General features: G+C 28.8%; 2 protein-coding genes across 2 annotated transcripts; both read left to right on the top strand.

The window, feature by feature from the left end:
* Positions 1 to 3,974: 3,974 nt before the first annotated feature.
* On the top strand, positions 3,975 to 5,698 carry LOC114177834 (UDP-glucose flavonoid 3-O-glucosyltransferase 7-like). The gene has a single exon (XM_028063408.1). The coding sequence runs from the start codon at positions 4,055 to 4,057 to the stop codon at positions 5,537 to 5,539; it is 1,485 nt and encodes a 494-aa protein (XP_027919209.1). The 5' UTR covers positions 3,975 to 4,054; the 3' UTR covers positions 5,540 to 5,698.
* A 9,794-nt stretch (positions 5,699 to 15,492) lies between these two features.
* LOC114176882 (UDP-glucose flavonoid 3-O-glucosyltransferase 7-like) lies at positions 15,493 to 17,079 on the top strand. Its single transcript, XM_028062067.1, has one exon. The coding sequence runs from the start codon at positions 15,508 to 15,510 to the stop codon at positions 16,927 to 16,929; it is 1,422 nt and encodes a 473-aa protein (XP_027917868.1). The 5' UTR covers positions 15,493 to 15,507; the 3' UTR covers positions 16,930 to 17,079.
* Positions 17,080 to 17,571: the final 492 nt, after the last annotated feature.

The following is a 17,571-nucleotide window of genomic DNA, read 5'->3' on the forward strand; positions in this document are numbered from 1 at the left end:
ATTTCTTAATATCTATATATATATACTTTTATTTTTATGTAATGTACTGAAAAATAAAAATAAAAATAAATAAAAATAAAACAAAAAGTATTGTTAAACTTTAAATAAAAAAATGAAAAATGAAAAATATATTCTGTTTTTATTTAATTTTATTCAATGTTTAATTTATTAAAATTTTAATTATTTTTTAGTTTATAATTTTATGCTTTATTAATTTGTTTAATATATAATTTATAAATAAATAATATATTTATTATATATATACATATTATTTTTTATTTAAAATATTACATTTTCAAATAAAATAAATTAAAAAAATCCGTTTGTATATATACATTATTATTTATTTATTTTAGTTTTAATTTTTTTTATACTTTTGTTTTTGACATTTTTAAAACTTGTTTATATTATAATTTTTTATTTTGTTTAATATGTATTTTTGAATATATATATATATATATATATATATATGTTTAATTTATTTTTTATATAATATATTAAAATATAATATTTTCAAATAAATTAAATTAAAATACATTTGAATATATATATATATATATATATATATATATATTTTGACTTCCGGTAATATATTTTGAATTCCGGTAGTATATTTTAACTTTCGGAAGTTGACTTCCGATGATATATTTTGACTCTCGGAAGTTGACTTCCACTAATATATTTTGATTTATGGAAGTCGATATTTTTACTTCTGACAGTAGACTTCCGATGATATTTTTGACTTTCGAAAGTCGACTTTCGGTTATATATTTTGACTTTCGGAAGTGGACTTCTTCAGGTTATATATTGTGACTTCCGAAAGTCGATTTCGGTTATATATTTTAACTTTTGGAAATTGACTTCTAGTTATATATTTTGACTTCCGAAAGTATTCTTCACCGAAAGTCGACATTCAGAAACAATTTTGGTAATATGATTTACGTGGTTTTGTTCAAATGGTCAAAGAATATTTTTGGAATTTTAAAAAATTTCGGAGGTGCAGAAAAAATAGAAGAAAATCCTCAAGTTTTATACTACAAAAGTCCTAAGTTAAAAATTAAACAAGGGGATATGAGAGTGTAATGGAGTTGGAGGCTTGCAACAAGCACGAGCCTGTGTGTACATAAACAAAACCTCTAACTAAAAGGGTCATTATGCTATTCCTATGACACATGTTTATTGTAAAATTTAGATTGCAACTTCCCTTTAACACCTTTGGAAGTGACCGAAATGAAATCATGACCGAAAATATTACTCATCGATTTAGTTATTGATCTGATTACCAATTTAGTTATTGATTTAGTCCCTATTTAGCTACAATAATTATTTTAATTAAATGAAAAATTGTATACATTTTAACCAAATTTGCAATCGAACTAGGGTTTAAAAAACTCTTTTGTTAAATTGATTTTGTTATTATTATCTATCAAATTCGTGATCAAAATTTTGATTGCTAATTTGGTATTCAATAATTTAAGATGACATAGTTTTGATTACTAACTTTTTTACGACTATGACATAATTTTGATTACTAACTTTTTTATGACTAGAATTTTCACTTCCATCTAGTGTTGGTAGTTAATTCGGTCACTAGAAATATTTGCGATCGATATTATTCTCTTAACAACCAATTTTGTTAATGACTAAAATGTATTATTTTAGTGAGTGAACTTGTTTGATAACGTGGTACACATCATAAAAAACTGCTCATTGCAAAAAATGTTGAATTGAAAATTATGTCCTCATCTCACAATTTCAACTTCTTTTTCATAACCAGCAACACGATTTCTCATAACCAGCAACACGATTTCTTAGTCATAAATAAATAATTGTATTTTTTTTAATTTGATTATTATCGTAATTTTAAATGTAAAACTATACTTAAAAAATTTACAGTCCACCTTCGTTTGCTCTCTTACTTTGTAAAAAAAAAAATATGCAACACGTTTTACACTCATTTACCATTTTATTTTTCGGTGTCATGTTAAATGTATAAGTGTATAATTGTGTGTTTTCTAAACGATTTTAACGGTAACCATATAAAAAAGGCTTAAATAATAATTTGGTCATAATTTTTGTTCAATTTTTTTAATTTGATCCAACTTTTAATATATTTTTCTTCAATCTGGTTATAATATTCATCAATTTTATTCAATTTGTTCACTTTTGTTCACACTGTTAAAATAATTAACGGATTGTAAATAGTAACTTTCACATGTCATTTTGTGATTTTTTTTTTGACTATTTTATTTTTATATTTTTTTAAAATTATTTTTTTTATTAAAAAAAGTCCACGTGTCATTTTATGATTTTCTTTTTAATTTTAATTTTCTTTTTTTTAAATTTAAAATTTTTTATTTAAAAAGAAAATCTACGTGTCAAGCCAATGTCATACCACGTGTGAGGGTTAGTTTATTACATTCAATTTGGTCCTACTATTCATTATTTTTTTTCAATTTGGTCATAATCTTTCTTTTTTAAATTTAACATTTTTGTTCTTCTCCAAATTACGACAAAATTTAATTTGTATATAAATGTTATATTGATATTCTTATTAAAATACATATTTTTATTAAATATTTTTAATTTAGAGTTAGATTTGGTTTAAAATTAAAACGAAAAATTTTGAAATAGACAATAACACCATTAATTTAAAATTTTAAGTCTTTTACAAATTTAAAAGTAGTGAATAACACCATTAGCTTTTTAAATATTATCTCAATTTGGAGAAGAACAAAAATTTTAAATTTTTAAAAAATATTAGGACAAAATTGAAAAAAAAAGAATATTAGGACCAAATTGAATATAATAAACTAACCTTGACACGTGGTATGATATTGGCTTGACACGTGGATTTTTTTAATAAAAAAATTAAATTAAAAAAATCATAAAATGACATGTGATATGATATGAGTTTGACACGTGGACATTTTTTTAAATAAAAAAAAAGTTATTTAAAAAAAGTTTAAAAAAATTTAACAATCACAAAAATGAGACGTGACAATTACGGTTCACAATCCGTTAACTATTTTAATAGTGTTGGCGAAAATGACCAAATTGAATTAAATTGACGAATATTATGACGAAATTGAAAAAAAAAATACAAGTATGACTAAATTGAAAAAACCAAATAAAAACTATGACAAAATCATTATTTAAGCCTATAAAAAAATGTTGATGTCAAATGTATAAGTGTGTAATTGTGTTTTTTGAAACGATTTTAACGTTATCTTTATAAAAAAATGTTGATGAAGAAAATTTAGAATGATGTATATTGAAGTTTATGGTGTGTTTGGATGAGACAATTCAAGAGAGTGATTCATTTATTTAGAGAATTCGAAATTCTTTGTAATAAAATGTTTTGTTTGGATAAAAAAATTAGAAAACATTTAAAATACATGCATTTTTTTGAAATATTTCAATTAACTATATTAGAAAAAATTCAAATACCCTAAAAAAAATAGAATTTGAAATTTTTCTCACAAACCCTCACACAACCTCACATTTCAAAGATTGTATGCCATGAGAAAAAGTGAACGTTAAATTCACAATTTGCTTTGAAAAATGTAGCAGCAAGCTTCATGCGACTTTCGAACAAGTCGAAGAAGAGATTGCTCCTACAGTGTATTTTCCACTGTCGACACTGAAAAGTCATGATAAATAGATGAAAAATATATTTTGAATACTAAACTTTTTACGATTTTCTTTTATAACATGTGTTATTATTTTAAGTGATTTTAAAATATTAAAAATAAAAAAATAAAAAAATCACTTAAAAAATATTATTATAAGATAAAATTAATTATAAAAAATTTAGAAGTAAAAAATATTTTTCTAAATTGATTCATCATGTGTGGATGAAAAATTATCAAGTTTTGTTATTTCAAAAGTGTATTTTCCACTGCCGACACTGAGGCAGATGATAATATCTAATCTAATGGCAACCGTCCCATTGCTTCCAAAGAAAATGGACCTTGGGTAACACGCATATTTTGTCCTGTCCTGTTTAGGGTTAGATTCCCAGACACCGAAGCTTCATCCACAAAAACTGCTTATGGCTCGTTCAAACTATAAAGTGGGTGCCAGAGAGTGTTGTGTTGAGTTGAGTTCAGGCAGAATGGACGTAAAAGACTACCCACTCAAGCTTTACTTCATCCCCTACCTCGCAGCGGGTCACATGATCCCTCTCTGCGACATAGCCCAATTCTTCGCCTCACGCGGCCATCACGTCACCGTTATCACCACCCCTTCCAACACCCAACACCTTAAACCATCCCATAACTTCCGTCTCCACACCCTCCAATTCCCTTCCCAAGAAGTAGGCCTGCACGACGGAATCGAAAACGCGACCGCCGTCACCGAAAAATATAATTCCTATAAAATATACACGGCCACCATGCTGCTCCGCCAACCCATCGAGAGTTTCCTGGAGCAGGACCCACCGGATTGCGTCGTCGCCGATTTTCTATACCCCTGGGTCCATGACTTGGCAAACAAGCTTCGCATCCCCAGGCTCGTTTTCAACGGATTCTCCCTCTTTTCCATTTGCGCCATGGAGTCCGTCAAAACGCTCAGCATCCATGCCACCGGTCCCTTTGCCATTCCCGATTTCCCTCACCACATCACCTTGAGCTCATCTCCGCCCAAGAACGCACGGGAATTCTTGGAACCCCTACTCGCGATGGCGCTCAAAAGCGATGGTTTCATTATCAACAATTTTGTGGAGCTTGACGGGGAAGAATACATCAGCCACTACAAGAGAACTACTGGGCACAAGGCCTGGCACCTCGGGCCAGCGTGTCTTGCTCGCAGAACCACCTTGGAGAAAGCGGAGAGAGGGGCAAAGAGCGTGGTGAGTGTGCAGGAGTGTGTGAGTTGGCTTGACTCGAAGCAAGTGAACTCGGTGGTGTACATAAGTTTTGGTTCCGTCTGCTATTTCCCGGATAAACAGCTTTTCGAGATAGCATGCGCTATAGAAGCGGCGGGTTATGGATTCATATGGGTGGTTCCGGAGAAGAAAGGAAAGGAAGAGGAGAAGGAAGAAGAGAAAGAGAAATGGCTACCGAAGGGGTTTGAGGAGAGGAATGGAGAGAAGGGGATTATTATCAGAGGCTGGGCTCCGCAGGTGCTTATCCTGAACCATCCCGCTGTTGGCGCGTTCCTTACGCACTGCGGGTGGAACTCCACCCTGGAGAGCGTAGCTGCTGGGGTTCCCATGATTACGTGGCCCGTTCACAGCGAACAGTTCTACAATGAGAAGTTAATAACGCGGGTGCGGGGGATTGGGGTGGAGGTGGGCGCAGACGAGTGGAACTTCTCTGCTTTCTTCGAGAGTAAAAAGCTTGTGGACAGAGCTTGCATAGAGAAGGCTATGAGGAGAATCATGGACGGCGCTGATGAATCCTTGCTAATCAGACGGCGAGCAAAAGAGTTTGGGAAAACTGCCATACAAGCTGTTCAAGAGGGTGGTTCATCGTACAACAATTTAACGGCTTTGATTGATCATCTCAAACGACTGAGAAACTCCAAGTTAGAGTGACTCCGTTTAATACGATGTTCCTCAAACTCTTCGTCAAGAAGTATATATGCATTGTATCCCAAATAATTTAAAAATACTTCTTTCCCTATAGTTCTCCTGTGTTTTTCCTAAACATGTTGCAAATTCCATTAAATACAATTCTTTGTTACTTAATTACTACTATTCACTTGCAATGACATATTCAAACAAATTTACTGTTGCCTAAGATCTTTTAGTACAATTATGAAAGAAAAAACAAAAAATAATGCAATATAAGTTATTATTATCATTATTATTATTATTATCATTATTATTATTATTATTATTAATTATTACTATTATTATTATTATTATTATCATTATTAATACTATTATTATTAATTATTACTATTATTATTATCATTATTACTACTATTATTATTAATTAAGAACTATAATAATAATAATAATAATAATAATAATAATAATAATAATAATTATTATTATTATTATTATTATTATTATTATTATTATTATTATTATTATTATTACATACACATTTTACTTCTACTTAAATCATGGTTCAATTACTTTACCATTTTATTTGTTTGTTGGTTATTTATCTTTACATTTGATTTGAATAATATTTCAATTCAAAAGAATAGTTACTAAAATTAGTAAAATAATAAAACTGAAAAATAACCTTTTTATTTCAAATAATTATTTAAGTTTAAAATATAACAGTTAAGAGGATAAAATTTAAAAAACAAAAAAAGACACCAAAGATATTTATCTCTTTGTAAATCTATAACTATATAAGGAGGATTCCTCTTTTGTGTCCACATTTTATAATTCTAACTTTACCCTTTACGATATAATTATTTGTTAAATTTTTTAAAATTAATGTTACTTTTACAAATTTTTATAAAATTATTTATTTATTTCCTTCTTTTTTTTCTCTTATTCATTAACAATTATTTTCTCATATTTTCTCCATACATTTATTTTTGATAAATACAATATTACAATATCATTAACTACTTATATAATATCATGCATGTTCAAAAAATGTGTACACACAGGCGCTCGCGCCTAATCGCGCCTGTGTTTATGCTAGTGTAGTGTTATTATTGTTATTACTAGCAAAAACTCAGGCGATGTCGCAATGTGTTCGCATTTTTTAATTTTTATAAGAATTTGAGTTAGATCAAGAATATTTACTTTCGAAATATATATATATATATATATATATATATATATATATATATATATAAATTTTAAAATAGTTGTTAAATAGAATAATTGTTAAAAAAAGAGTTTTTAAAATAACGGTCAAAATAAAAGAGATTTTGAAAAAATGGTTAAAAATAAACTAATTATAAAATAATTAATTTTTAAAATAATAATTAAAGTTAAAATTGGAAAATGAAAAGTAAAGACAAAAGAGGGAATCCTCTTTATATATTGTTATAGATTATTATTATTATTACTATTACTTTTATCACTATGGGATATTATTTTAGTGTTATTATTATTATCTATTATCTATTGTCAACACCCAATTTTGTCCGGTGAATGCATTTGTTTTGTTAAATAAAAAATAAAAATGAAATAAAATAAAAATATGTTAGGTTTTTAACTTTAATTCTATCCTGAAAAAAAAAAGAAAAAAAAAGAAAAGGGAAGCAGAATCTAATTTGTTTTAATTATCACGCCCTTTTTATGAGTCCAAATGTTTTATACATATTTTCACCCCATTATTTGCTATCTACACTCTTCACATGACATGTCAGAAAATGACGTTTTATAATTTCTTTTTTTAGATAATGGTATAATATCAGGAACAATATTTTTTATAATAATTTGAATAAATATCTTGCATTTACATGATGTGTCTATTTGATTTGTCAGATACAGAAGGTATTATTTTAATAATTAGACGCAAATATTCCCGATAATTAGAAGAAAATATTTCTGGTAACAATTAGAATCGATTGTATGAATAATATTATAATTTGATCACGATCTTTATGTGATGGAAAAGATTCTTGTAATTACAGACAATATTTCGTTAATAATTATAATCAATACCGTTGTGGATATTATGCAACAATTTAATTGGTATAATATGTTTTCATCATGACCAATCCATTCCTCAAATATTTTTATTATAATTAAAGATTAGGATTGTAGTGGTACCAAGGTGCCTATATAAGCACAAAACTTATCCAATGGAAGACACAGAAAAAAAAATCTAAAACCCTTCTATTTTTTATTACTAGAGCACCCACGCAAAAGGGGCCAACTTAAGGTAAATTATCTTTGCTCCCAATATTATTCATGTACTGCTTAGATTCTCTTATAATATCAAATGTATGATCGATTGACATGTTGTATGACTAAATGTGTGGGGGCTTGGGGTCTCGACGTTAGATGATTTTGGATTTGGATTTGTCACTGATATGCTCAACCCTTCTCTCATTTTATTTGGAATGTCATTACCTTGGTAATTAAAAAGATTTTTTTAGACTTTAATTATCTCTAAAAGAAATAATAATAAATAAATAAAAAATAAAAAAATATTATTTCTTTTATATAAATATTGAATACATGTCAAGTGTCGAACTTGCTTGATAATCAAAATACTCGTTCATAGGCTTTTAATTGTTTTTCTAAAAATAATAATAATAATAATAATAGTAATAATAAATAAAAATTATAAAATTGTTTTTTGAATATTATGTCAAGTCTCTGATTTGCTTGATAATTAAATCTTTTATTGTAGAATGTTGATTCTCTTGATATTAATAATATATATATATATATATATAATTTAGAAAATAATAATAATATCAAACAACATTTTTTTTATAAAGAACTACGTTATCCATGATTTTCCAAAATTAAAATACGTCGTCGAGCCAATAAAATAAAAACTTAATTTTGTTTTTAATCTTTATTATTTTGTAGGTGTTTTTATTTTGTTTGATTTTTTGAGAACAATAAATATTTTAAACATCAAATTTTATCTTACATACTTAATTAATTAAAGAGGGAACCGGGGAACTGTCTTAAGACAAATGTTGTGGGGTGCTAATACATTCCTCACATGTAACCGATTTCCGAATCCAAATTTGGTTTTGAAGACTATTTTTTTAAGGTTTTTGTATAGTTTGATTTTTTAAAAATATATTTTCGCTGTCCCGCCACGATCTCGGTTGCAATATCTATTATTATTATTATTATTATTATTATTATTATAGTTAAACACACATTTTACATTTATTTACCACAAGATCATATTTCAATTACTTGCACTTTTTATTTGTTTTGTTCATTTTATTTTTATATTTGTGTAATTATTTGTTGTTAATGTATATCTTTATATATAATTATAAATTATTATAGTTCACATTAGTCTTAGTGTTAGCATTAATATTAATATTTATAGCATAATAATTATTATTATTATTAGTTCATTATTATTTTTATTATCATTATTACTATTTATAATGGTGTTATTATTATAAGTGTTGTTTTTTAATTATAGAAAATATTGTTATAATAAATAATATTGTTAAATAGAGTTTTAATCTTTTAAAATTTGTATAATTTATAATTTATAGTATTATTAGTATTAGTATTTTTAATGGTTAAATAAATATAATAACAATTATATTATTATTCAAAAAAAATTTAAAAAAAAAATGTTCACACGAATCATAAACTATTATAATTATTTCATAAGATCAATTAACTGTATTATATTGTGATATCAATTCTATTTATTATATTTTATAAAAATGTTCACTTTTAATGTCGTCCTCCTTCACGATGATATATTCCAATTTTGAGAAAAAAAAAATTTAACGAACCTTAATTTACAAATTCATGATTAAACCGACCCATAAATAAATAAAAAAAACCTCGGTGTTCTTACCTTGTCAATTACAATTAGAATTGTAACGTGTTTGTATCTATGTGATTAAAATAATCAAGAATAAACCCCTCAATAAAAAAAGGGTTCACTCGACATTCATAAGTAATTTAGAGTCATTAATTTGTTATATCATATTAATAATATTTACAATTATAAGAGTAACTCAAATAATCTTTAAATTATTTCGAGTTTAATTTAAATCTCTAAAATTAAATCTTTAGTTTAACCACGTATTATTATTTTCACTTAAGTTTTAGATTAGACATCAGGATAAATAAAAAGACGAGTCAATTTTAAGGATTCAAATGGAATTTAAAAAACATGAGAGGGTTATTTGAGTTTTATTAATTTCACAAAGTAATAGTTAACGACGATGTCCCTCGAGGCTTTATTCTATGTGCTCTTTAATTTATGGAATAAACTTATAATGAAAAATAATTAATATTTTTATATTAAATTGTTTGCAACTTTTAATAGATTTATTTTTAGATTAAATCATTCCATAAATCTATATTTTTGTAATGAAATTTTAAGTAGGTCCCCTCATTTTTATTTGACTCAATTAAGTCTCTATTTTTGAAAATTCGTTGCATTGAAGTCATCTTTGTTAGTAGTACACTAACACTGGTAATTCTATGTCACGTATCAGCACTTGATTTTTTAGATTTTTTTGATTTGTTTTTAGAATTTTGTTTTTTAAATGTCACGTGTCATTATGACATGGTGCCGTGACAGAGACAATGTGATGTGGCGGTGGTAATGCCACGTGTTATTATTCGATGTGAAAAGTCTCAATGTAGATCTTGTATTTGTTATTTTTTCTCAATTTGGTCCCAATTTTTTTAAAAATGAATCAATTCCATCCTTATATCAAATTTAATTTTTATATGAATTTTACATTGGTATTTTTATTAAAATTGATATTTTTGTCAAAATTAAGTTTATTTAAATGTATATTTTGCATTGAACTTTATTTAAATATTGTTTCAAATATTTATATATCAATAATTTATAAGCAAATGTTAGAGTTGGTTTAAAAATAACAATTTTATAAATTGAATTGTAAAATTTTAGATAAATATATTTATTTAAAATTGTTATAAAATTATTTTAAAATTTTATATTTGAATTTATAAAGTTTTTGCAAAATATACATTTAAATAAACTTAATTTTGTTAAAAATATTAATTATATTAAGAATACCATTTTAAAATGTATCTAAAAATTAAATTTGATATAGGGATTAAATTAATGCAATTTCAAAAAAATTGGGACCAAATTGAGACAAAATAACATATATAGAGACTATATCGAGATTTCTCACATCCAATAGTCAATAGTGACACGTGACACGTGACACTGCCATGGCCATAATCACATTGTCTCTATATGGCATAATGTCAGATTGACACGTGACAATTTTTTTTATCTTTAAAAAAAAAGTTATAAAAAAAAATAAAAAAATTAAAAGATACGTGCTGACACGTGATACATAGTTAATATCATTAATGTACTACTAACGGAAACCATCTAATTGCAATGAGTTTTCAGAAATAGAAACTCAATTTAGTCAAATATAAATGAGAGGATCTATTTGAGATTTCACCCGTAAAAATAGAGATCTTGAAATAATTTAACCCATTTATTATTTTCATAATTGACATATTACCATTTTCTCTGTTTTGAAAAAAAGGTACAGTCGAGACAAAAATTAAATAACATAAACCTAAATAATATTTTTTTCTAATAAAATATATGATAAATGATACGCTGGACTTAGAATCTTATGGTGAACATTTGTTCTTGTGGAATTGATAATTGAGATAGATATATAGAATCGTACAATCCAGTCTTTGTTTTCGACGAAAATTAAGGGATCGATGATTTGCGCTGATAGCTCTTAAACCAATGAAAAATTACACAAAAATCAAAGTGAATTACTTTTAAAATTTTTCGTATTGACGCGAAGATTCGAAAAGGAACAGTGACATTCAGAATAAATAAATAAATAAATAAATAAATATATATATATATATATATATATATATATATATACTTATTTTGTTAGATTTGTCTATATGTTTTATTTTTATGTGATTAAATTTTATTATATTTTTATAATAATACAATGGATAAAATAAAATATATATTATTACTAAATTAATAATATAACAGTAGATAATAGTAATATAAATAATAATAATAACAATAATATAAATATATAATAACAACAATTTACATATCAATTTAACATAATTTATATTAATTATACTTTATTTAATCATTCTTTTTTTTATATAAATTAATTTTTTAATTTATCAAATTTGTCACATCTCTCACAAAATCTCAAAATTTAATCTTCAAATTCTTTTATCCATCCATTCAAATGTCTTAATTCAAACAACACACAATTATTTTTTCATCTTTTCAAATCCTTTCACTCGTTCTCTTTCAAATCCGACTTTTTTGTATTTTGGGATTTATTGGAAGTAAAATTTGTATAAGTGAGTTTCTTATTTTTCATTTTGAGAAAATGGATAGTCGTCAAGGTGGAAGATGACATTGAAGGTGCAATCATCCTTTTCCCGACTGATTTCTTTATTTTTTTAAAAAGGTAATATCATCATGTTAGATGACGTTTTGTTCTATTTAGAAAACATGAAGTCGTCCTCATACATGACGACTTCACTTTTTCAATTTTTTTCTTTTTATTGTTTTGTTTTTTTAAATTGATAACTGAAAATTTAAAAAAAAGAAGAAAAAATAACGAAATCGAAAAATTAAAAAAAACAATAATCAAAACTAAAAAATTAAAAAAAATAATGAAAATTGAAAAATTTGAAAAAAAGGAAAAATAATGAAAAAAACCATTAAATCTGAAAAAAAAAATAAAAAAATCTGAAATATTTTAAAAAAAATAATGAAAAGTGAAAATTTTGAAAAGAAAAATTTAAAATAATTAAAACTGAAAAGTTTGAAAAAAAAGAGAGTGAAAAGTGAAGGCGTCATGTTAGATGACGACTTCACTTTTCAATTTAAACAAAGTCATCATTTTCAACGAGGACATTACTTCAAAAAAAAAGATCTGCAGGGTGGAGGACCACTTCATCCTAAATGTCGTCTTCCTCCATACTGACCCAATTTGTTTAAAAAAAAACGAGCCATATTTTACAATTTTGTGGTCAAAGACCCTGAAATACAAAAAAAAAAAAAACCCTTCAAATTACCTATCACATCTAAACACACTCTAAAGCCCGGAAGATGAAGAGTTTAAGGAAAATCCCAATTAATATGTAGACGTGTTGTTCAAGTAATATGAGTATAAAATCCAACAACCATTTCTTAAACACCTCTTAAATACTTCTTGATAGTGCATTTAAGAGTTCATTTAATTTCTTATGTTTTTCTACACAAACACATTGTCTCTTGGGCTACTCATTTCTCAACTTGTTCGTAATAGGCATTATTTTTGTTACCAAACTCTCAATACAATTATAACTTTATACTAAGGATGACTTAGTCCAAATCATTTGCGCAAGTGAATATTTTATAAAATTATCTAAGTTTTTCGATAGATTTTATCAATTGATCTTTACTTTCACCTATGGTTTATTGTTTGGAGTTTTAAAAAAAGTCAAACCCCCTAAAGTGTAACATATTAAGGAATACCCATAAAACCTAGATAAAAGACTTTAGGGGGGGTTTTTATTTGTATTTTTGGTTTTCTTGTAATTTGGGTTGTTTGTTTATGTTTATGGGTTCTTGGTTGAATATACCAAGGTTCCATATTTGGAGGAGGATATGTAACTTTATACTCTTAGGTCAACAATCTCTCTATAAGAACTCAAGTTATATACTACAAATGTCCTAAGGAAGTTAAAAATTAAACAAGGGGATACGAGAGTGTAATGGAGTCGGAGGCTTGCAACAAGCACGAGCCTGTGTGTAAAGATCAACAACAACTCTAACTAAAAGGGTCATTATGCTATTCCGATGACACATGTTTATTGTAAAATTTAGATTACAATTTTCCCTTCAAAAAACAAGTTTTGTTGAAATTGAAATAATGACTGACAATATTAATAAGATAAAAATAGTTTAACCCACATCTTTTGACTCATTTTTAACACATTCCTTCAATTACCACTAGATCATTTATTTTGATTATTTCAAGTGATGTATTGTGATAATCAAAATGGTGAGTTAAAAATGAGTCAAAAAAGTGGATTAAAGTATCATTGTCATATTAATAATCGATTCAGCTATTGTTATATGGTCACTGATTTAATTACATATTTCAGTTACATATTTAGATACTGATAGTTATTTTAATTAAATGGAAATCAAATTTGTAATCGAATTAACGATCAAAAACATTTTTATTAAATTAAATTTGTTAATTTTAACTATCGAATTAGTTATCAACAATTTAAGGTGATCAAATTTTAAAAATCGATTAACGATCAAAATTTAAATGACTTGAGATGTTTACCGACTATAATTTTTACTTCCATTTAGTGTTGGTAGCTAATTCAGTCGTTAGAGATATTTACGACCATTAGGAATGTTTGCGACCGTCGGTGAATACAGTTTCTTGATAACGTTGTGCACATCATAAAAAACTGCTCATTACAAAAAAAGTTGAATTGAAATTCATGTCGTCATCTCACAATTTCAACTTCTTTTACATAATCGGCAACACAATTTCTTAGTCATAAATAAACAATTGTATTTTTTTTAATTTGTTTACTATCGTAATTTTACATGTAAAAGTATATTAAAAAAAAATTTACAGTCCACCTTCGTTTGCTCTCTTACTTAAAAAAAAAAAAATTTAACACGTTTTTACATTCATTTTCCACGTTATTTTTCGCTAGCATGACAAATATATAAGTGTGTAATTGTGGTTTTTTTGAAACGATTTTAACGTTTACCGTATAAAAAAATTGTTGATGTCAAATGTATAAGTGTGTAATTGAGCTTTATTTGAAACGATTTTAACATTAACTGTATAAAAAAATGTTGATGAATTTAGAATGATGTATGTTGAAGTTAGAGTTTTATTACATGTGATTTCAAAGACTGTATGCCACGAAACTGCAGGCTGGAGTGACGAGAAAAAGTGAATGTGAAATTCAAAGTTTGCTTTGAAAACTGCAGTAGCAAGTTTTGATGCGGCTTTAGAACAAGTCGAAGAAGTGATTGCCCCTACACTGTATTTTTCACAGCCGACACTGAAAAGTCATGATAAATGGATCCATTATGGAAGAAAATTTATCAAGTTTTGTTATTTCGAAACAAACGCTCATTCCCTTGTAATGCACTTTTCTAACAATGCTACAAAATTTCTTGTATAATTGGACATTTCTTAAATTAATACGTCTGAGAAAATCCACTCCGTCGGCACTAAACCTTAGCACTTTGGCTAATAGAAACAAATTGATCGGAGCTAAAGCTCCTTATGAATGAGACTGATAAAAAAAATAAGGTTTCACAAATTTCATTTCTATCTAACAGCTTACGCACTTATTGTACTGTCAATAAATGACATTTAAAAATTACATTATTAATTGAAAAAAATTATATTATTATAACATGTTAGTGAGGTGGTGAAAATATGATATAAGAGATGAGAGATGATGTTAAATTACGTATGTTTGTCTCCCCGGCAGAGTCGGTTCGGCGTTGTCGCTATGAAGGTCTGCACATCAAGACAACATGATGACCTGTATATGATTTCTTGATTCCACGTGCTTCCTCGTAAACATCTTTCCATTCTCCACTTTGACTCAAACAAACTTTACTACGGTTAAACCAAATTAAAAAATTATATGCAAAAGTGACTTAATTGTATAAGACTTGCATAGTTCACAAGCTGTATAAGGAAACCCATTGCTTCCAAAGAAAATTGACCTTGGGCAACACGCATATTTTGTCCTGTCCTGTTTAGGGTTAGATTCACAGACCGCAAAGCTTCATCAACAAAAACGGCTTCTGGCTCGTTCAAACTATAAAGTGGGTGCCAGAGAGTGTTGTGTTGTTGTGTTGAGTTGAGTTGAGTTCAGGCAGAATGGACGTAGAAGATCACCCACTCAAGCTTTACTTCATCCCCTACCTCGCAGCGGGTCACATGATACCTCTCTGCGACATAGCCCAATTCTTCGCCTCACGCGGCCATCACGTCACCGTCATCACCACCCCTTCCAACGCCCAACACCTTAAACCATCCCATAACTTCCGTCTCCACACCCTCCAATTCCCTTCCCAAGAAGTAGGCCTGCCCGACGGAGTCGAAAACCTGACCGGCGTCACCGACATCTACAATTCCTATAAAATCTACACGGCCACCATGCTGCTCCGCCAATCCATCGAGAGTTTCCTGGAGCAGGACCCACCGGATTGCGTCGTCGCCGATTTTCTATACCCCTGGGTCCATGACTTGGCAAACAAGCTTCGCATCCCCAGGCTCGTTTTCAACGGATTCTCCCTCTTTTCCATTTGCGCCATGGAGTCCGTCAAAACGCTCAGCATCCATGCCACCGGTCCCTTTGCCATTCCCGATTTCCCTCACCACATCACCTTGAGATCATCTCCGCCCAAGGACTCGCGGGAATTCATAGAACCTCTGCTCGCGATGGCGCTCAAAAGCGATGGTTTCATTATCAACAACTTCGTCGAGCTTGATGGCGAAGAGTACCTCAGCCACTACGAGAGAACTACTGGGCACAAGGCCTGGCACCTCGGGCCAGCGTGTCTTGCTCGTAGAACCGCTCTGGAGAAAGCGGAGAGAGGGGCAAAGAGCGTGCTGAGTATGCAGGAGTGTGTGAGTTGGCTTGACTCGAAGCAGGTGAACTCGGTTGTGTACATAAGTTTTGGTTCCCTCTGCTATTTCCCGGATAAACAGCTTTACGAGATTGCATGCGCTATAGAAGCGTCGGGTTATGGATTCATATGGGTGGTTCCGGAGAAGAAAGAAAAGGAAGAGGAGAAGGAAGAAGAGAAAGAGAAATGGCTACCGAAGGGGTTTGAGGAGAGGAATGGAGAGAAGGGGATTATTATCAGAGGCTGGGCTCCACAGGTTCTTATCCTGAACCATCCCGCTGTTGGCGCGTTCCTTACGCACTGTGGGTGGAACTCCACCGTGGAAAGCGTAGCGGCTGGTGTTCCCATGGTTACGTGGCCCGTTCACAGCGACCAGTTCTACAATGAAAAGTTAATAACGCAGGTGCGGGGGATTGGGGTGGAGGTGGGCGCAGACGAGTGGAACCTCTCTGCTTTCTTCGAGAGTGAAAAGCTTGTGGACAGAGCTTGCATAGAGAAGGCTATGAGGAGGATCATGGACGGCGCTGATGAATCCTTGCTAATCAGACGGCGAGCAAAAGAGTTTGGGAAAACTGCCATACAAGCTGTTCAAGAGGGTGGCTCATCGTTCAACAATTTAACGGCCTTGATTGATTATCTCAAACAACTGAGAAACTCTAAGCCAGAGTGACTCCGTTAAATACGATGTTCCTCAAACTCTTCATCAAGAAGCATTATGCATTGTACTCCAAACAATTTTAAAATACTCCTTTCCCTATAGTTTACCTCTGTTCTTCCTAAACATGTTGCAATGACATATTCAAACAAATTTACTGTTGCATATAAGGTTTTTTGGTACAATTATGAAAGAAAAAAACAAAAAATAATGTAATAAGAAATGATAGGTTGACACCCACATTTGACCACCTTTTTTACCAACTTAAAAATACCTTGTAACTCAAGACAAATTAACTTATAATTTATGAAGGTAATAAAAAAAGTAGTCAAATATGGGTGTCAACCTATCATTTCTCTAGCGCAATATAAGTTATCAGGTTCTTATCTCACAATTAGAATTTAGGTTCTTACCTCACAATTAGAATTGTAACGTGTTTGTATCTATATGAATCAAATAATCAAGAATAAACCCCTCAATAAAACAAAGGGTTCACACGACATTCTTAAGTAACTTAGAGTCAGGCAAAAAGCTGACTTTCGTATTTATTTGCCATACAAATGGACAGGACAGGGATTAAATTCACAACTCATTTCATTTAAAAAGAAATTAGTAAAAGAAATAAAAAATACACGCAAAATTAAACTTCGTTTGGAA

The sequence above is a fragment of the Vigna unguiculata genome, chromosome 3 (assembly GCF_004118075.2).
Source record: "Vigna unguiculata cultivar IT97K-499-35 chromosome 3, ASM411807v1, whole genome shotgun sequence".
NCBI lineage: Eukaryota > Viridiplantae > Streptophyta > Magnoliopsida > Fabales > Fabaceae > Vigna > Vigna unguiculata.